The sequence below is a fragment of the Equus caballus genome, chromosome 11 (assembly GCF_041296265.1).
Source record: "Equus caballus isolate H_3958 breed thoroughbred chromosome 11, TB-T2T, whole genome shotgun sequence".
Classification (NCBI taxonomy): domain Eukaryota; kingdom Metazoa; phylum Chordata; class Mammalia; order Perissodactyla; family Equidae; genus Equus; species Equus caballus.
This window is the reverse complement of record NC_091694.1, coordinates 25,884,196-25,904,433: the sequence shown is the minus strand read 5'-3', so window position 1 is coordinate 25,904,433 and position 20,238 is coordinate 25,884,196. Positions and strand designations below refer to the sequence as shown.

Below are 20,238 nucleotides of genomic sequence, written 5' to 3'. Positions count from 1 at the left end.
CAGTTGCAAATTTGAACTCATTAGTTCCCTGGCTCACAGCCTTTCAATGACTCCACTTCTGGCTGGAGCTTTTTCAGTTCTCACACGATCTGCTCTGGGTTAACTCTCCAGCCTCGTCTCTGCACATTCTCTGCTCAGCTCCCAGCCCCACTTATCTACTGCCTTGAACCAGCCTCCAATCTCCAAGCCGTTGCAAATGCTGTCTCTTCTGTCTGGATCGTTCTTTCTTCTCATCTTCACCTACCCATTCTTCAGGTCCCTGACCTTGCCAGGCTGGGTTATGGGCTCCCTCCAAAGGGTCCGTAGACCTCCTAATCTTAGCATCATTTTAGCTCTTATGACACTAAGGGGCGATCGCCTGCCCACTCCTCTGTCTCCCTCACTAGACTTTAAGCTCCAGAGGGCAGGGCTGTGTCAGTCTGATTCACTGCTCTAGCTCCAGCACCAGGCACATAGAAAGGAGAAGAGGGGGAAAAAGAGGGTGGGGTCGGCAGGGAGACAGGCCACAGAGGTATCAGGGAGGATCACTAAATATCCATCGGACTACCAGTTAGGCGATTGATGATGTTGGTGAGTGCCTGGAAGAGTATATGGTGTACTATATGTAAAAAGCCTAGCCCTGTGCCTGCACATAGTAAATAATCAATAAATGGCAGCTATTACTATAATCGTTGCAGTTAAACAAGGAAAAGGCCATAAGCTCTGAAGCTAGCGATAGGAGAGGGAAAGAGATTTCCCATGATTCTCCCCTTGGAGCTGGACTTCATAACGTGGGCTCTGTGCTTGACCAAAATCCCTTCTGCAGAGACTGCTGCTGGGCGGTAGCGGGAGTGGCGTGGTGTGGTCTGTCAGTCAGGCTTGGTTAGGTGATGTTGAGGTAACAGGACCCCCAGGTCCCCAAATTGCCCACTGCGTGTACATCACAGTTGGTGAGGGGTTCTCAGGGACTCAGACTGTGGGAAGCTTTACCTTAACACAGAGGTGGGGAAAGCAGAACTGGGAGAGTCTCGCCCAGCAACGAACCGCCTCAGGCCAGAAGTGATCACTTCCCTCCTGCTCACGACTCCGGGCCAGAATTAGTCACACAACCTCACCCAAGCAGGAGGGCCCAGGAAGTACAATCAATCATGTGCCCAGAAGGGGGAGAATCACCTTGATGGGTCCTGTTAGCGATCCAAGAGCCAAGACCCTCCAGGGAGCTCAAGAAGCTTGGCACTGCAGAGGGTCCTTTGATAAGTGGGCATTGCTGCATCTCTGGCATTATGTTTCTTTCATAAAAGTGTAGCTGCACCAGTCCTGAAAATCACTTATTTTCGAGTGTGTGTGTGTGTGTTTCTGTGTGTCCCCATCCAAGCACAGAGTCTCTCACGCACACACTCACACATGACGGGGCAGGGGGGACTGGGCGTGGGAAGCTGGCCAGAGGGATGTGTAGGTCCCACCTTTTTCTGAAGCAGGAAGTGGCTGCTTCTAGATTCTAGATTCTAGAAAATAAACTGGTGTCTCTGATTACTGGTTCTGGGAGTCTGGGTCGGGGCTGGGGTTTTCCTGGAGGAATTGGACATTCCACTGTCAATCAACCTGGGAAGGGGCAAACCCCAGCATGGAAAGTGAAGGTGGGTGGAGGAGTGGGGGAGGTGCTGGGCCCAGGACTCCATGTGAGGTGGGCTCCGGAGGAGGGAGTGGAGGGCAGTCAGCTGCCACGGTGAGGCAGCCTGGAGATGCCCAGGCAGACATCAGGAGGAGATCCCGGGAGAACAGCCTGGGCCTGTGGGCTCTCAGAGCAGGAGGATTTGCCTCTAGGCTTCTCTGGATAGTAATTTCCGGCCTTCATTGAAGTCTTGCCAAAGGTCACAGACTTGGGGACAGTTAACAGAAGCACCTAGGTCACAATTTAGGACAAAGAAGCCAAGAGGACAGCAGCCTTGCTTCATTCCCCCAGGCCTGTGTGGAGGGGACAGCCTTAGCGTGGAGGGGGAGGGGTAGGCCTTGGTCCAATGCTGTGGGCCCGGTACTGGAGCGCTCCTGGAGGGGCTGCCACGAGATGAGGGTTCCAGGTACCCCTGCCCAGAGGCTGGGGAATGGATACTGTGATTTTTAGTCTTTCCAGCCTTGGGTCACTGGTTCACCTTCTGATCTACTCATCACAGTACCTAAGGGTAGTGGTGGGGAAACTGAGGCAGAAAAGCAAGTTCTTATCTGAATTAAGCCACCTGACGAGGGCTCTCAGCTCTCCACCCTCTCACCCAGCTTCCCTCCACCATTATCCAGGACTACCTGTTTCTACAGCAAAGTAGGTCCTGTCTGTTCCGGGCCCTACATACCACCACCTCTACCCACATCCTCCCTCCCCAGGGCCAGAGCACTGTCCACCAAGAAGCCATTTTGGATTCCATCCAGTCTACCCAGATCTCTTCCCTGACTTTATGTTCTGGAGCTCAGTTACGTGTCTATGACCATTCCTTAGACTGGGGCATCCTAAGGGCAGGGGCTGGTGTCTCCTCCATAGGTCTTCACCTTCCCCGCCTCTAAGACCCCTGCACCTGGCTTTGTCCTTCTAGGGGTCAGCTAGATGATACTATTATCCATCAGACTGCACCGGGCTTGGTAAGGGGCTGGGGGTGGACTGAGGGAGATGCAGCGTGTACAAACCGGGAGCTGTTTATTGGTTGCTGTGAGAAGCCTATGTACAAAGAAGGCACGAGGGGGGAGGGAGCTCCCCTGCTACAGTACCGTGGAACTTGTGGGGGCTGGGAAGGGGGACTGCCAACAGGCAGGGCTCAGGAGAGGTCTTCTGGAAGCAGCCTCAGATTCTAGAATGGGCCTCAGGACTCCGCCCAAGGGGGAAGAGGCAGAGCCGAGTTGGCTCTGAAAGCCAAGGGCAGCCAAGACCTCCACTCCTAGGCCCGCAGCCCATGGTCAGTGGGGGCAGAGTGGGGTCTGGCCGATGGGGCAGGGTCAGGACTCCCTCCCTGTTCTACATTCAAGCGTCGCTCCCTCTGTGGTCCTGTGGGGGTCTCTCTGGGCCTTCAGAGGCCAGGGCGGTAGTGGTGATGAGAAGTGCTATCTCCTCTGTATCCTTCCAACATCTCCTTGGCCCGGGACCGCTCCCCTCCTCTCTTGAGGATTCCACCGTGCTCCCTGCGCAGTCCCGGTGCCGCGTGGCCAGGCTGTCTAGTGCTTGTCTTTCTTCGTCCCTTCAGGCTGCATTCCCGCTTGTGCAGGCTGTGGCCAAGGAGAGAGGCTTCGCAGAGATCCACGAAAGCAAGCCATCCCGGGGACTGTCTTTCTAGTTCATTCTGCTCTTGGGTCTGAGCATGCCCAGGTCCAGCAAACGTCCCCTTGAACAACCTCAGGCAGGCCCCCTGCTCCCTGGCATGGGTGCCCGGAGCTGCAGCTGGGGGCCCGGTGGGCTGCTCCCTGTCAGTAGTTTTAATCTCCAGAGTGGAGTCAATCCAGTGACTATGGCTCACGATGGGTCCAGTGTGAATAGGGATGTGTCACCACATTGGGGGCCTTTTCCTTATGGCTCTGGCGGAAGCCCTTTGGCTTGGTTTTGGCACATGCAGAGGCCAGGACACACGTGTCCACGCACCATCTGTAGTGCACAAGCACAGTCCACCAGCAGTGGGACCCACGTGTCCACATGTGTCCAGGACACATGGCTGTGGTGTGCTCGGCATTGCAAGGCCCATGGCCCCAGCCCTCCTCTGGGGAGCAGCCCGTGGCAGTATGTGCATGCGCTTGAAGAGGTGTGTGTGCCTGAGCCTGCTGGTGCCAGCCAAAGGCAGTGGCCCGTGTGGACTGTTGGGGCATAACTTATGATAAATAGTAGGGGACACTGGGGGAGCAGGGGTGAGATCAGGGAGGACATCAGTAGTATCGGTCCCGAGTCTGCCAGCTGGTCACCCAGTGCTTCTTGGTGGGCGGGGTGCTCCCTGGAGGCGGGTAGCGCTCTTCCTCCCGGATCCGCACTGCATGGTACTTGGGCATGATCCGGTAATAGCGGGTCCGCTTAAAGAAGTCACACTGGAGTTGGGGGCAGAAGAGGAAGGGCATCAGCATCCAGCTTATGAGCCACCAGGAAGATGTGCCCAGCGCCTTCCTCCCCCGCCAAGAGGTCCTCAAAGCCAGGACCCCTGACCCAAACACGCACCATCTCCCTGTGCTGAGACAGGATGGGGTTCCCCACCCCAGGCCCCAGAGGAAGGAGGAGTTGAGGAAGGCAGAGCGGAGAGGGAGAGGCAGATGGAGACAGAGGGGCAGTCGCCGAGATTGCTGACGGAATGGCTAGGAAGGGTGGCGGTCCACCCTGAGCGTCATGTTGGGAGGTATCAGTGTCCCCCCCGGAGGGGGCTCCCAGGAGGAAATGTGCTGGTTCCCCGGAAGAAGGACTCTCCTAGTCCCCTCCTTCCCTGGAGGTGGGGATGGGGTGTAGAATCACTCCGGAAACTTGTCTTTGTCCTACAGAGATGGGGCCTGACCTTGGTCTTGACCTTTCTCCAATCCCCAGAAGGCAAAGTAGTCATGGGGAAGGTTTTAGGGCTCCCTCTCGGGGTCCCAAGTCCTTGAGGGGCTCAGTGGGGAGGCTGGTGAGAACAGACACCCCAAGCTCTCCCAGGGCAGGGAGGGGACACAGACAGAGTGGCCTGCTCTTTGGGTTGATGCTGGGGACAGAGTGAGGTGCGGAGGGCCCATAAAGGAAGAGGAGCAGACAGGACAGAGTCAGAGGCCCCAGCCAGCTGGGGGGCTCAGGGAAGAGGGCCCGGAGGCAGCGTTACCCGGGTGGGCCGGGGGTGGGGGGCTGCCCCCCTCAGTAGTCGTCGGTCAGCCTCTCTGTCTCTGATGGCTGGCTCTTCATCTCCGCCTTCTGCCTCTTAGCTTCATACAGGGCGCGAGTGCGGGCTCGCTTGAAGAAGCCGCACTGCGGAGGGGAGGAGGTGGGGAGGGGCCATCAGGGGGAGCTGGGGGGTCCTTGCCAGCAGCACTCATGGACTGGGGCTTAGGGCTGGGGGCCGGGATGCCTGGGTCCCTGCCCCAGCCTGGCAGTGTGACCAGAAGCCAGAGCTCCTGGGTCCCCCTTTCCAGCTTGCAGGTCCCCCCATTAGCCCAGGCAGAAGCATCCTGGTGGGAGAGGTGAGGATGGGGCGGGGGTGAGACTGGAAGCTAGGGAGAAGGGTGGGGGTGAGATGGAGGTAAGGAATGGGGTGAAGGGAGAGTCGGTGAGGGTCTGCTGGAGGAGGTCGTGGAGAGGGAGTGCCGGTGGGTGGCGAGCTGGGCGTCCTACCTTCCACAGCAAGAGGATGATCAGCCCTAGGAGCAGCAGCCCGGCACTCACAGCCACAAGCACCAGCCACAGCTCGATCTCAGCCGGCAGCTCCTCCACCAGGTCAGAGTCGATGTCCACGGAGAACTGGAGGGAGAGAGAAGGGGCTCAGCCCTGTGTCGGCACCCATAGGCCCCATGCTCATTCTTCCTGTCCCTGCTGGGCCCAGGACCCTGCTGTTTGACCTACTGCCAGTAGGGGGCACTCAGGGACCGGAAAAAGCCCCTGCCTGCCACTGACAGAAGAGTCACCCATCCTCTGATTTCTCCTTGGTGTAGATCTGGCTCCAAAGGAGCAGCCTCAGATCTGGAGGCAGCCTGGAGTCTGGGTTTGTGACCCACACATCCGGGCTTAGGAAGCAGCTCCATCTCTGACGAGCTGTGTGACCTTGGACAAGTAATTTCACCTCTCCATTTCATGCTCTCTGATAAGGGGATCATAATGCCTACCTCATAGTATAGCAGAGTGGCCAAAAGCATGGGTTCTAGAGTCAGACTGCCTGGGTTCAAGTCCCAGCTGTGCTATTCACTAGCTGTGTGACTTTGGGCAAGTTACTTAACCTCTCTGTTGTTCATCTGTCAAATGGGGATTATGATAATAAGACCTACCTCATAGGTTACTGGGGAGAATAAAATGTGTTTAACATGACTAAATTGCTTTGAGCCATTCCTAGTTCACAGCAAGCACTCCATAAATATTTACAAATAAGACAAAGAATGCATAGCATATAGTACCATTCCTTTTCTTCCCCTACAATGGATACATATATATTTTTAATACATATATTTATATATTATTATTTTATGTATTATATATCTTTATATTATAAAACTATATTATATGTTTTTATATATAGAAAAAAATTTTTCTGACTATATATGATTCTTTCTTTTTTTTTTTTTTTGAGGAAGATTAGCCCTGAGCTAACATCTGCCACCAATCCTCCTCTTTTTTTGCTGAGGAAGACTGGCCCTGAGCTAACATCCATGCCTATCTTCCTCTACTTTATATGTGGGACGCCTACCACAGCATGGCTTGACAAGCAGTGCCGTGTCTGCACCCGGGATCTGAACTGGCGAACCCCGGGCTGCCGAAGCAGAATGTGTGAACTTAACCGCTGCACCAATGGGCCGGCCTTTGATTATTTCCTTAAAATTATTTTGATTATTATTTTTTAAAAATACAGATGATATAAAGAAAACTAAAGGTTCCCAGTAATTTTACCCCCTAGAAATAACCATCTTCAACATTTTGGTGACTCTCTTTCTACATTTTTTAGTGTATATATGAAACATCTATATTCTTTTCTTCCACGTAAATGGGATCTATATGTACCCCACACACTCTTCTGAGACCTGCGTCCTTTCTCACTTAATATCAGCCTCTTTCAATGTCAACCAATAAAGATCAACCAGTCTCTTTTGGTGACTGCAGAGTCATTGTAGGAAATGTGCCACAATTTCTTGAGCCCATCTCCTGCTGAAAGACATTTAGATTGTTTCCAATTTTATGTCACTATAAACAATGCTTTATTTTTTAAAACGATCTATCTATCTTTGCATACTTGTCCTATTAGCTCCTTAAGATATATTATCATGTGCTGGATTAAAGGAAATGTGCACTTAAAATTTTAATAGATATTGACAAATTCATCTTGAAAAAGAATCCATCAATTTATACTCCAATCAATAGCATTTCCTTCTACCTCATCAGCACCAGACAGCATTATTCTTGTCAATGTTTTCCAATCTGATAGGAAAAAAAATCTTGTTGCTCTAATTTTTCTTTCTTTTTTTTTTTTTTTAAAGATTTTATTTTTTCCTTTTTCTCCCCAAAGCCCCCCGGTACATAGCTGTGTATTCTTCGTTGTGGGTTCTTCTAGTTGTGGCATGTGGGACGCCGCCTCAGCGTGGTCTGACGAGCAGTGCCATGTCCGCGCCCAGGATTCGAACCAACGAAACACTGGGCCGCCTACAGCGGAGTGCGCGAACCTAACCACTCGGCCACGGGGCCAGCCCCTCTAATTTTTATTTCTTTACTGTTGAGTTGAACATTTGTATTTCACCCTATGTACACCATCTATTTATCTTTATGCTGCCCTTTATCCTTACATATTACAAATATATACATCAATACTTTGTCATATATGCTGTAAACTTTTTAAAAAGTGATAGTCACGTGTTGCCCTAACGACGTTTCGGTCAATGACGGACTGCGTATACAAGAGTAGTCCCATAAGATTAGTACCATATAGCCTAGCTGTGCAGTAGGCTACACCATCTGGGTTTGTGGAGGTACACGGTATGACATTCACACAACAACAAAATTGCCTAATGACGCCTTTCTCAGACATATTCCTGTTGTTATGCGATGCATGACTGTGTATCAGTTGCCCTTTTAGTTTCTTCACCATCTCTTTGGCTGGATACAGATTTAAAATTTCATATAATCTAATTTGTCAAATTTTTCCTTTGTGACTTCTGAGTTTAGTAAAATAACTCCCTCTCCCCATACTTAAGGATTATTATGAAATTACTTTCTGAATTTTCTTCCAGTGTATTAGGTTTTATTTCCTATATTTAAATATTCAATGTAACTCAAACGTATTTTTGTTTATGGTGTGAGGTAGGGGTTTGTCTTTACTTTCCAAATGTGTTCTCCCAACACTGCTTAAATAAACTACCTTTCTCCATGGATTAAAAATGGCATCTGTATAATAAAATAAACGTCTATTCTGTCCCATTGATCTTCCTGGCCCTTCCTCTGCTACCTTAATTTATTCTCAAAAATGTACTATAACATATTTAACCAACCCTCCATTCGTCTCCTATGTGTGTCTCCTACATATCTCCACTTATATCCTTCTCACAACACATTATTAGCAATTTTGTCATATTTCTTCTTCCAGATGTAACTCAGAATCAAGTTTGGGAACTTTCTTTTCCAGTTTCCACAGAGATGGAACATCTTCGCCAAGATGTTGTGCAGATCAAATAGGCTAAAGCAGAGATTCTCAACTCTGGCTGCACATTAGAATCACCAGTGGGGGGACTTCTAAACGCACCAACCCCAGGGTCCCACCTCCACAGACTCAGGTTTCATTGCTCACGGGTGTACTCCGGCACCGGAAGTCCTCCAGGGGATTCCCATGTGCTGCCAAGACTGAGAACCACAGAGCTAAAGTGTGTGAAAGTGCTCTGAAAAGACGCCCTGCGCTCCCACGCCCTGGCCAGGCACTGCTGCTCCTTAACACGCTCACTCACCCCCACAGTCTTGTTCTCCATGTTGATGGTGGGGACGCTGGTTCGGAGGAACAGGGTAGCCCAGCTGGCCACCCTGACTCGGTCAAAGTCTCTGTAGTCCTAGAGTGGGGAAGGGGTGGGTCAAAAGAAGCAGCAGAAGCCCCTCTGAGCCTCCCTCCTGACCCTAAGCACCCCCCAGGGCACCGTCTCCCCCAACACAGCATCCTTAAGCAGCACCCCAGAGGATCTGACAGTCAGGCCTCTCCTCCACACACAGATGCACGTCATTCATTCATTTGTGCATCAGGTCCTGTGCTGGCTGCTGGGGACAGCAGAGACAATGAAGGTCATGGTCCAGGTCAGATCTGTGAGCTAAATCTGGCCCATCACCTGCTTTTGTAAACCAAGCATTTCTGGCCCTTGGCCACCCCCATTCATTGACATATTGTCTATGGCAGCTTTGTGCTACAATGGCAGAACCGAGCAGCTGCAACAGAAACTGCATGGCCCACAAAGCTGAAAAGATTTTTCATCTCGTCCTTTACAGAAAAGGTTAGGTCTAGGTGGCATGAGAAGGCCAGCACATGAGAGACCTCACTGCTGGTGAAGCGTCTGAGGGAGATCTAGAAGGTTGAATGGCAGTTTCCACGCAGGGATGACAGAGGGGGAGCTGCCATTCCGGGGGGAAGGAACGGCTGAGCCAAGGCACGGAGGTGGGAATGTAAAGGATCCATGACAGAATAACGGACACATGAGAGGTCACTTTGGCTGGAGACAAACATTACATCATGTCCACACACAAACACAAATTAACACTGACACCGGTGTACAACTTGTCAGGCCTAAAACATGATGCTTCACTGACACACACACATGCACACACATGCACCCCGGCCTCACCCTCTCCCTGTCGCTCTCCCCGCCCGGGCCACTGGCAGTGGAGACCTCCAGACCCAGGCACTGACCTCGATGAAGGTGCTGTTCCACACTCGTGCCTGCACGGTCACGTTGGTGATAAGAGGAGCCTCAGGAATGGGGCACTCCAGCCACACACAGCGGGTGAGGTCACTGCCACAGCTCTGAGGTGGACATGGAACACAAGACATGAGACAGTCTGGGTCTCCAGATTCTCCATGCTTCACCCCCTACCTTCGACTCCTCCCCTGGCTTTGTCCCACCCATGGCGGACACAAAGGGACCTGACCTCATCCCTTCACTCATGCACACTCCCCCCCACACACACACTCATATGTTTAAGGCACATTCTCTGGGTCAAGCACATACAGGGACGTGGATAACATGAAATCTGATCCCTGCTCATGGAAGTGGGGCCCAATCCCCGGACCCCTGTCCCAACCCCCTCCCACACTGAGCCTTTGTTCATGCCCCTCCCTCCACCTGGGACACCACCTCCTGCCTCTCCACCCAGCTAGGCCTCAACTTGCTTTCCAGGCCTGGTCTCTCTCCCTTCCGACAGAGGGCACCCTACATCATGCCATCTCCCTGCTCCACCTTCATCCTGCCTCTCTAAGGTTCTGAGCAGCTATATCGCTCCCAACAGGTTGGGGCTTCTGGGAATAGAGCCAGTGTCTTCCTTTGGTCCATGCTATTGGCTACTCCCCAAGGGCAAGGGCAGTGGGGTGTCCTCTGAGGGCAGGGGATGAGTCTCCCCCCTCTTACTCGGGGCTCCTGAGGGCAGGGGCCACATCACCTCATCAGACTGGGGTCTCCTGGTGAGTAGCACCTATCTCCCTTGCTTCCTGCATCCTCCGGGTGTCTGGGCACAATGCTCCCCAAGTCCACCTCGGCCACTCACCAGCAGGGTCTCAGACTTGGCTTTTTTGGCAGCAGCCAGAGTGACAGGCGGGGGGCCCTGGCCTCCCCCTGGGTCCAGCTGTCGCCGCCTGCGCTGTGGAAATGGCGGTCTGTCCCCAAGGACCTGAAGAAGGAAGAGATTTGCTGGGAGGAAGGAGAGGGAGCAGAGGTGGAGAGAGGAAGAAAGGGCAGGGGGAGAGGCAAGCTCCCAAAGGGGCATGAGGGAGGGAGGGGAAGACACTAGCCTTTGCGCCCTGCGGTATGCAAATGAGATGCAACACAAATGAGATGCAATAGAAAGATCCCTGATGGTGTCCTTACAGAAAGAGTGAGGTTGAGAGGGTTGACGAGGTCTCCAGGTGGCTGGCAGGGCCAGGACCCATTGCCGTGGATGGTGATCGCAGTGGGGTACAGCAGCCATTTGCCATTGATGACTTCATAGGGCCATTCCAGCCCTAGGACCAAGGTCCCCAGGGCTGTCAGCCCTTCCCCCATGGAGCCCACCTGTGGGCACAAGGGGTGTCATGGCCATTGTCTCCTGCAAAACCACCTCCATCTCACCAACCCCTAACCCTCACACCCTCGGACCCCAGACCCAGAAGGAAATCCCCCATCATCCTTCCCAAGAGTCCCCAGCCCAGGATCCTAGAGGCCTCCTTACCTGGAACTCATACTTGAGAGGGCTTCCCACATCCTCCACAGTTTTCATGCCAGACTCGCCCATTACTGTCCCCCCAAAGAAGCTTTGTAGCCGGTGACTCACCCTAGGAGTAAGAAAAATGCTGGAGTCATCGGGGACAGGAGGGGCTCTGGCAGAGGGGGTGGGCACTGAGCTTGGTTAACTACAGCTCCTCTGACATCAGGCAGATGAGACAAATCCCAGCTCTGCCATGTTCTAGCTGTGTGGCCTCAAGCAAGTTTTTATCCTCTCTGAGCCTCAGTTTCCTCTTCTGTAAAGTGGAGCTCATAACAGTTGCTATGTCATGGGGCTGTTGTGAAAAGTCAATGAGATGATGTATATAAAATCCTTATCACAATGAGCTCTTAAGAAATGACAGGGCCACACCAACGCCTTAGCCCCAGGGTTGCCAATTCCGCCACTGCCACCTGGTTTGCAGGGGGAATAATAATAACAATAATGATAGTGATTACTGTTTTTCAGGGAAAGGATGACCCAGAGAAAGTGGAGGCCTGAGGATCCCAGGCCAAGAGAGGTGTGTCAGAGGAGCTTGGGAGACACCTTGGGGACAGGGAGACCCCAGCTCAGCCACAGCAGGCTGGTGGGGGAGTGGTACCCACATGCTGAGCGAGGCCTGGAGCGTGTAGTCCACTAGCAGAGTCAGGGTCACGGGCCACAGGTCGTCCTGGTGACTGGACCTGGAGAGGGAATGCAGGAGGTAGGGGAGATGTGTCAGCTGAGGCTGGGGCTGGGGGAGGCCCCAGGATACCTCAACCCTGACATCAACCGGTTTCTCAAGGTCACTCACGTGGAGAGTTGCAGCTGTGCCTGGAGCTCCCTTGTGTGCAGGGTCACCCCGATGACCTCGAAGGCGATGAGCAGCTCCATCTGCCAAGAGGGTCAGGGAGGCAGAGAGTGGGGCTGGGGAGGAGTGATGCCATGGGGGACAGAGGCCCTGAACACTAGGCTAGAGAGCTGGGTCTCTGGCTCCTCTTCTTTCTCCGCATCCACTTCCACTCCTTCACCTTCCTAGCCTCATCTTCACTTCCCTTTACCCTTTTCCTCCATCAGTGACACCTCTGCTACTTTTGAGTGTCATGATCTTGAATAAGTTACTAGAAGTTTCTAAACCTGTGTTTCCTTTCTGTAAATCAGCATCTACCTCCTCAGAAGGTTGTCAGAATTGTATCATATAAAAGAAGCAAAGTGTTGGGGTTGGGGCCTGGCACAGAGTCAATGCTGGCTGGTTTCCTCACCTCTGCCTGCTCTAGCTTTGGGCATAGCTCCCTAGTGGCCCCATTTTTCTCAGTCTCTGGGTCTCTCTCCACCCTCTACTGTATCTCCTCCTCCCCTACTCTGGCTCTCTGCTTCAAGGAGGCCCTGGAAGCAGGCAGGCAGAATCAAGAAGGATAAGGAGCTCATCAGAGGAGCAGCCTGGGATCCACAGAGCCAGGAAAGTGTGGCCAGCGCTCACCCTCTGGTTCCGTTTGAAGGGGTTCCCCAGCTCGCAAAGGATGGTCTCGTTGGCCTGGCAGGCCCCAGGCTGAGGAAGAAGACGAATCATGTCTGGGTGGTTAGGGTAGGGCTTCTCCCACCCCTCCCGTGCGGTACACGGTCAGAAGCCCTAAAGGCTTGAGAACTGGGTTCTCAAGACAGGTCTCAAGACACTGCAGGCACCTGAGGAGGCCCAGCCCAAAGGAGGGGGGACACATGGCAAATAACACATGTAAATGGCATGCATATAAGGATGCAAGTACGCAGTGGAGCCCTGATTGGGCTCTCAGTCGGGCGGAGGGCACTCACAGGGCGCACGGAGGACAGCAGCAGGGCGGGAGGCACCAATAGGGTGAGCAGCGCCTCATGGGCGTCTTCCCCAGCCCGCTCCTGGCTCTGGGGGTTGGTCACATTGATGCTCAGAAGCAGTTTCCGGACATCTCTGCTGTACTGGAGCCTGCGGGGGCGAGGAGCCCCAGACTGAGCGCAAAGCCGCGCCCTTGGGCGCTCCCCAGATCAATTAGGCCCTACCCCTTGGGATTACTAAGTGAAGAAAGCCCCATCTCAGGACAGCCAGGCCCCGCCCTCTAGTCTCACCTGGAGAAAAAAGCCCCTTTACCCGCCCCAGCCGATTAAAGTCCATCCTCTCAGATGTGCCTTTCTGAGGCCCCTCCCCTCAGATCTTACCGGGTCTCTCTGATTTCCCTGACAATAGGCTCCGCCCCTCCAATCCTATTAGCCAATGAAATCAGCCCCACCCCGGGCCCATTGGCGCGGCCCACAGAGCACCTGCTCAGCCGCTGTCCCTGCTCTGACACGAAGGCCGCTCGCATCTGCAAGTTGCTGTCGCACTTGTTGTCCTGCCCGCACTCCTTCTGGAACTGGACCTAGCGGTGGCCAGAGGCGTGAGGGGCCCACCACCACCGACAGCGCCCTCCCGCCCCACGGCCCTCCCGGCCCCCCGCCCCCGGCCCCCGGCCCCTCCCACCTCCGTGTGGTTCTCCAGAGCCTGCGCCTGGTTGAGGACTGGATAGGCGTCCAGGGACCGCGGCCCCAGCCGGGGGCGCTCGGGCATCCGCAAAGGTAAAGAGTAGTTCATGGAGATGATGATGGGACGGAGTTTGTCGCGGACGTTGTCCTGGGAAGGAGGGTGAGCTGAGCCCAGGTCTGCACTGCCCTCCTCCTCAAGTTGAACCCCCGGGGGGAGCTGAGCCCCCTCCACCCTGAAAACCCCGCAGTAAGGCTGAACCCGCTCTGGTCCGACCACCAAATTGACCCCCTTCCTACCACCTTGATCCACAAGCTAGGACCCGGGGCTCCTCCTCTCCAAAGATCCCTGGGGCGGGGGGCTGGGGGGGAGTGAGCCTCCCTTCATCCCCGGGGACCCCAAGTTGAGCTCTCCCTTTCTACCCTGATGTCTCAGAGAGGGGCTGAGCATGCCCCCCACTCATGGATCACTTTGCCCCAGAGCTGAGCTGAGCCAAGAGTCTCACACTCATCACTTTTCTCAGAGGTGACAAGCTCTTTGGCCCCCATCCCCACTCCGAGGGTCTCTCTCTCCTCTACCACTGCTGGGTGCTGTGCACTGTACCCCCTACAGGCCTGTGGCCTTCCAGGCCGACCTTGCCCTCCTCTGTCTCTGGGGAGACTCCAGTCCCTCACCCTTGAACTGGGGAGATAACCTCCTCCAGCAACCGTGGAGCCCATGTCCCGCCCCTTGCCCCTCCCTCACCATCAGGAGAAGCTCCAGCGTCTGGCAGCGCATCTCGGGCATGGAGAAGAAGCCGTGGAAGACAGCTGACTGGCTGCGCGCAAAGCGAAGCCGGGGTGGACGGCGGTCCCGGTCGGCCTCCAGAGTGTAGGCCAGGGCTGCAGGTGGAGGGGGGTCAGCAAGTGGCCAGGTGAGCATGCCCCCCTCGCCCTGCACCCCAGCACTCACTGATGTTTCGCCTGTAGTTGGGGTTCCCGGCACTCTGGTTGTAAGCAAAGCACAGCTCCACCTGCACACTGTTGGGGGGCGAGGGACATACAGGAGGGCCTGGTTACAGTGGGACCCTGGTATCCAAGCCCTAGCTCTCGCCCCTTTACTGCGCAAGGGGAAACAGGGCCCTTCAGGGGAAAGGCAGGGGCAAAACTGGGGAGTCCACAGAGTTGGTCTGGGGTGTCCCTGGCCCCTTCCTTCTCCACTTACATTAGAGCCATAGAAAACAGGGTTAGAGGTCACCAATGGGGAAACTGAGGCCCTGAGAGCAGAAGGCGTTGCCTGAAGTCCTTAGTCATTGGCCCAGCCCAGTGTTATGCAGGATCCCCAGTCCAGCTCTCCTTCCACCACCCACTCCTCTGCTTCGCTGCTCTGTCTCCCTTTGCCTTCTGATCCAGTATCCTCATTCAAACAGAGATCTTGGGGTCATCACCATCATTATCGTCACCATCTTAACAACTAACATTTTTTGAGCACTTAGAGTGTACAGGGCACCATGCTAAGGGCTTTTTGTACATTATCTCATTTAATTTTCACAACAACCCTGTGAATTGGTTATTATTATTAACTTTGTTTTATAGGCAAGGAATTTGAGACTCAGATTAATAATTTGCTTGAGGTGGCTCTCTCTCCTTCCCCACATCTGTCCACCTAAGTGTCTCCCTCCCTCCTCCTCCTCTAGGATCTCACTCCCCAGAGCCCGCCCCTGCCACTGCAGTGGGCATAACTGGGATTTGAACCAGGCCATCCAGAGCTCCCAGTCCAAACCACCATGCCGTACTGGTCCTGAGTTCATCCACTACCTCATGCAAGGAATTTTGCTTTTTAATGAGGTTGGGTAGGGAGGGCAATGCTTATGCCAAGGATCAGCCCTCTCATGCTGGGATATCAGGAGTTGCCAGGGAAGGGGCTTGGGAGGCAGGGCCCCTCCTGGCCTGCCCATACATAAGGAGGAGCGGGTGTACAGAGCAGGGTCTGAGTCTCACCAGGAGGTGGCCGTGCAGAGTGCAGGGTCCAGCACAGATGGCCTGGCCACCAAGGTCCTGTGGAGGATGTTGATGACAGGCCGGGCCCTGCATAGAAGACATGCAGCTATCAGTACCTCCTGCTTGTCCCAGGCCAGGTTGGGGCTCAGGTTTGTGTGGACCTGGTGCCAAAGGTAGACAGACATGGGGCTCCACGCAGACAGGGCTGGGGGAGAGAAAGACCCCTATTCACCATGGCCCTGGCTCACCGCAGCAGCACGATGCGGTCAGACAGGCTCCCCACTAGCAGGTCTGGGTAGAAGTTGTCATCCACGTCCATCTGCCCACTCAAGGAATAGCCGAAGGTGGCCAAGCCAGGCAGTCCCAGCTTCTCTCCGTGGATTACCTGGGGGTGAGGGGAAGTGGTGAGGACAGGCTCTGGGCGTGGGGCCCAGGGGGAATAGGGAGGGGGTGGGTGAGGGACAGGAGGGAAGGCCCCTCAGTCCCTGTCCGTCCATACCTGCTGGGGCTGTCTGAGGAGCCCCCTGGAGCTGCTGTGGTAGATGTACACTTTGCCCAAGCCCTCGAACGGGGCTCCTACAGCAATGTCTGGGGAAGAGAGGCAGGAGGGGTCACCCCGGGTACTATGGGCCCCACGTCTCTCCCACCCTGTGCTGCAGGCCACAGAGCCCAGCATGGCATTGACCTCACCCTGCCAGGCAGTGCTCAGACATCAGGGAACAGAGCTGTGCAGCTTAGGATGAAAACTGGGGCAGTTGGAAGCCCAACTGCCTCTTTTTATATGTGGGAAAGTAAGTCCAGGAGAGGGAAGTGACTTATCCAGAGTCACACAGCAAGTTTATATCCCAGGCAGGCCTAAACTCCAGATTCTTGATGACAGGCTGGTGTTTGTTTTCCCTTTTTACAGTGCCTTCCATCTCCCCACCAACTTCCCCTCGAGACACCTGGTTCTTCTGATGACATTGACCAGCAGGGTCACAAAAGCAGGTGTCTCCTTTGGTGACTTTACCAGGTAGTTATCAGGCTCTCGTCTCATTTAACCCTCACCAGAGTGCTGGGGTAGGTACTGTCCCCACTTTATAGATGAGGAGGCAGACTCGGAAACCCCCAGACACACAGCCAACCAGTAGAGATGAGGACATTGGAGCTCAGGTCTAACACGGGGGGCTGGAATGTTAATGACAACACTGTAACGAACGTTACTTGTTCAAATGTCAAGACTTTTAAAGTTCTGACCATTATTTCCACAAATAACCCCCAGATGTTTTATAATCTTCTTAAACTTTACTGAACCCCTTTCTAGTGTGCTGCTTTGGATCTGATAAGGCCCAGGTAAGCAGGAGGTCAAGCTTGTTGGACAAGTATGTAAAGGTCCTGAGTGGAAACCGGACGACTCTTCTTTCAGGAAGTGCTAGGGCCACGTTCATGGAACCTTCTAGCACCTCGTTTGGCATTTTAGAGGCTCCTCTGCCTTCCTTTTGGTCCTCAGCTGTGTTCTGGGAAATTGAGGATGTCAGAGGCTTCCAGTGGCTTCCGGATAAGCCAGGTGCTCCCGGGGCAACCGGGCTCAACCTCTTGATCTGTCCTTCTCCCTGACACCCCAGGTCTGATTGGTCCCCTAGTCCTGCAGAGCACTGGTGACATCCTCTATTCCGGGGTTCCCATCTCATCCCAACTCTTAACATCCCACACCCAATATATGGCATTCTTGATCTTAACACCCCCAGCCTTTCTCCCCATCATCCAGCCCACATCTCCCTCCAGCTCATCTTTCCAGGTACCAAGCTATCATGTCACATCCCTGCTCCCAAACCTCTGAACATCCCTCTACCATTAACCAAATAACAAGCCTCAGTTCTTCTGCCTGGATTTCAAAGCATTCACCCCCACCCCCACACTACCTGTCCAGCCTCATCTCTGACGTGAACACCCCACACCTGCTAGATTTGGGCATGCCATGTGAGTGTCCCACACTTATGTTATACCCCTTCTGTTCCCCTCCACTGTGCACACTCAGCCCAGCCTTCAATGCCCAGGGGTACGTCTGCTTCTCTAGGAGGTCCACTGAGCTTGCCTCTGGTGGTTCCCTCTGCACGTCCTCTCTCTAGTACCAGGTAGTTATCAAGCTCTTATCTCATTTAACCCTCACAAGAGGGCTGGGGTAGGTACTGCTGTACCCACTGTGAGCTCCCCAGGCCTGGGCCTCATCCCGTCTCCCCTCGGGCCCTGTCAAGCCTGGTATGCAGTTGGCACTCAGTCACTGGGTGTGCTGGGGCAGGAGTGCTGGCTCATACCCTGGAATCCATCCTGGTTGATGTCACCAATGCTGGCCACGGAGAAGCCGAAGGCGGAGCGACTGGGGCCGTGAAGAAGGAGGGAGGGGTGGGCAGGAAAGGAAGTGCCTGCCTGGTTCATGAAGACATAGATGGCACCCCCTACCTCCTCCTTCCGCTCAAAGTAGTAGGGAGCACCCACCAGGAGGTCCTGCCACCTATACAGGAGAGGAGAGGGAAATGGAGTGTGGTGTCAGCCCCCAACATGCAGCATAGCTCTCGTTTAGCAGGCATAATTGTGCCAGTGTACACGGCTGTACAAATGGTATCTCTGGGCACAGGTTATGGGAAAGACATGGAAATGGCAACATGACCCATCTAATAGACAGCACATATCATAGAGAAGCCATGCACGCACAGATCACACCCAAACAGCCTGCATCCACTAGAGCCATAATGACAGGCATAGATACGGAGATGCAGGTGTCATGCAATTGACATGCAAATACCCAGAATCCCATAAATCTGATTACAAGTCAATACACAAAATTGACTTGCAAATCCCTGCAAACAGCATGCAAACAAATGCACAGTTGCAAACTTCCATTTCTCTGCCCTGGCTTGGGCAAGCCCGCCCGCTTCACCATTCTCCTGGCCCCAGAGAATGTCCCTGGATTCTCACCCATCATTGTTCAGGTCTGCCAGGGCAATGGCGCTGCCAAAATAGGCGCCCACCTGCGTGCCCTCCAGCACCTGCCTCCTCCGCAGGTCTCCGCCTGCCTCCTGGCTCAGCAAGAAGACAGCACCCATATGTTGGTGCCGCGGGGCACCTGTCACAATGGTGATGTCCGTGGGATGCAGGATTGCGCTGCCCACCTGCACCGTGTACCCTGGGATGGAGGGAAGGTGGTCAATCGAGGCCCCAGTAAACTCTATCCCATTCTACTCTGGACTCATCCCTCCAACGCCCCCCCCCCCCCCATTATCTATTTCTCTATTCCAAGTTAGGCAAGAAAGGGGACCCTGGATGCCCAGCCCCCACTCCTGCCTGCACACTAGACCGTGAGCTCCATGAGGGTAGAGACTTTGCATCTTGGATGCATACAGGTGGTGCTCAACAGGTGTGTGCTAGTTGAACTAAATGCCACTAGTCACAACCTGCACCCTGGCCTCACTCTTCCACCAGGCACTGGAGTGAGAAGGCCAGCGTGCCAGGGACTGAGCCCCTTCCTCCTCTACCACCCAATGAGCCACCACAACTGCACTCACCAATGTAGAGGTTTCCTTGGTCCTTGGGCTCCTTGTAACTGTATTCAGACAAATCCCAGTCCTTCCGCTGAATCATATAGCTGTTTCCTTGACAAGGATTTGGGGAGGGGGTATAAGTCACCACTCCTTTTCTCCACCATGTCCAGGGCCCCCAGATGAGGATAATAATAACCCTTTTTATTTGTGAGCATTTTGCCATTTGTGGACCACTTTCTCTATACTTTAACATGTGTGTAAGTTAGTATGATGGCCTCTGTTTTGCAGATGAGAAAAGCGAGGCTCAGGGATGGGAAGCCACTTGTAGAGACATGGCTGGAATCGGTCATCCAGGCTCCTGGATGCTAGACGATGTTTCCCCCACTCTAGACACGGAGGGCAGACTCCACGCCATCATCTCTTCCTGGTCCTGGCCCCAGACTCGGGCTGCCTACCTGTCCCCTGCTCCCCTGGGCTGCTGCTAGAGAATATCTGCAGCCCTGGCATGGTTCTAAAGGACCAGGGGGTGGGAGGCAGGACCAGAGGAGCGAACAGAGGCCTCAGCCTCACGTGAGCCCAGAGCTGTGACTATGCCCCAAGCTACCTGTCAGTCAAAAGAAGGAGATTTGGGGCTCCCTCCACCTGTTGATTCTGCAACAGTAAGTGTGTGGTAAGGGGCGAGAGGTCACTGTTGCTACAACCTGTGTGGCGGAGAGAGGCGGAGACGGAGGGAGTGTGAGCCATCAGACCCCTGAGAGGAGGTGTGAGCCATGGTAGTTACAAATTTGGGTCTTGATACAAGGAAATACTCTGCAGCCCCCTCAAAAGCCTGCCCTATATGTATGGACATGAAACAACGCTCACAATTTATTGCTAAGTGAAAAGAGAAAGTAGCAGAACAGCCTGTTTAGTGTGATCCTGCATGCATGTATTTTTAAAAAAGATATCTATATATTCTAAAATAAGTCAGGAGGATCCACCAAACGCTTAGTAGTAATCACTGGGAAGTGGGACAAGGGAGATGGGTGGGGGGGACACTTTTACTCTTTATTGTACCAAATCCTACTGTGCCATTTTGTAGTTGTACCAGGAATACGTTTTATTTTTTTCAAGTAAGTTTTTAAATGGTTACGCTGGAGTCAGATGGACCTGCATACCAATTCAGGTTTCATAACTTACTGTTGGCCTTGGGCGATT

At 53.8% G+C, this 20,238-nt stretch overlaps 1 protein-coding gene across 6 annotated transcripts in view; it reads right to left on the bottom strand.

Annotated features, from left to right (window-relative positions):
- Window positions 1-2,645: 2,645 nt before the first annotated feature.
- The window catches only part of ITGA3 (integrin subunit alpha 3), a 28,832-nt gene continuing 11,239 nt past the window's right edge, over window positions 2,646-20,238 (bottom strand). For 2 of the 6 annotated variants that reach the window (XM_023652705.2, XM_070226284.1), the window contains 22 exons: window positions 19,066-19,152; window positions 18,479-18,686; window positions 17,818-18,014; window positions 16,023-16,111; window positions 15,772-15,908; window positions 15,524-15,610; window positions 14,496-14,563; window positions 14,289-14,425; window positions 13,545-13,694; window positions 13,346-13,443; window positions 12,866-13,013; window positions 12,537-12,605; window positions 11,871-11,950; window positions 11,683-11,760; window positions 11,045-11,147; window positions 10,705-10,887; window positions 10,385-10,507; window positions 9,534-9,647; window positions 8,590-8,688; window positions 5,288-5,413; window positions 4,782-4,924; window positions 2,646-4,029 (listed from right to left, as the gene is read on the bottom strand). In XM_023652705.2, coding sequence (XP_023508473.2) covers window positions 4,814-4,924; window positions 5,288-5,413; window positions 8,590-8,688; window positions 9,534-9,647; window positions 10,385-10,507; window positions 10,705-10,887; window positions 11,045-11,147; window positions 11,683-11,760; window positions 11,871-11,950; window positions 12,537-12,605; window positions 12,866-13,013; window positions 13,346-13,443; window positions 13,545-13,694; window positions 14,289-14,425; window positions 14,496-14,563; window positions 15,524-15,610; window positions 15,772-15,908; window positions 16,023-16,111; window positions 17,818-18,014; window positions 18,479-18,686; window positions 19,066-19,152 — 2,492 coding nt within the window. In that variant the 3' untranslated portion in view covers window positions 2,646-4,029; window positions 4,782-4,813. The remainder of the gene's footprint in view (window positions 4,030-4,781; window positions 4,925-5,287; window positions 5,414-8,589; window positions 8,689-9,533; window positions 9,648-10,384; window positions 10,508-10,704; window positions 10,888-11,044; window positions 11,148-11,682; window positions 11,761-11,870; window positions 11,951-12,536; window positions 12,606-12,865; window positions 13,014-13,345; window positions 13,444-13,544; window positions 13,695-14,288; window positions 14,426-14,495; window positions 14,564-15,523; window positions 15,611-15,771; window positions 15,909-16,022; window positions 16,112-17,817; window positions 18,015-18,478; window positions 18,687-19,065; window positions 19,153-20,238) is intronic. The other 4 variants (XM_014741066.3, XM_070226283.1, XM_070226282.1 and 1 more) reach the window with 3 other exon arrangements.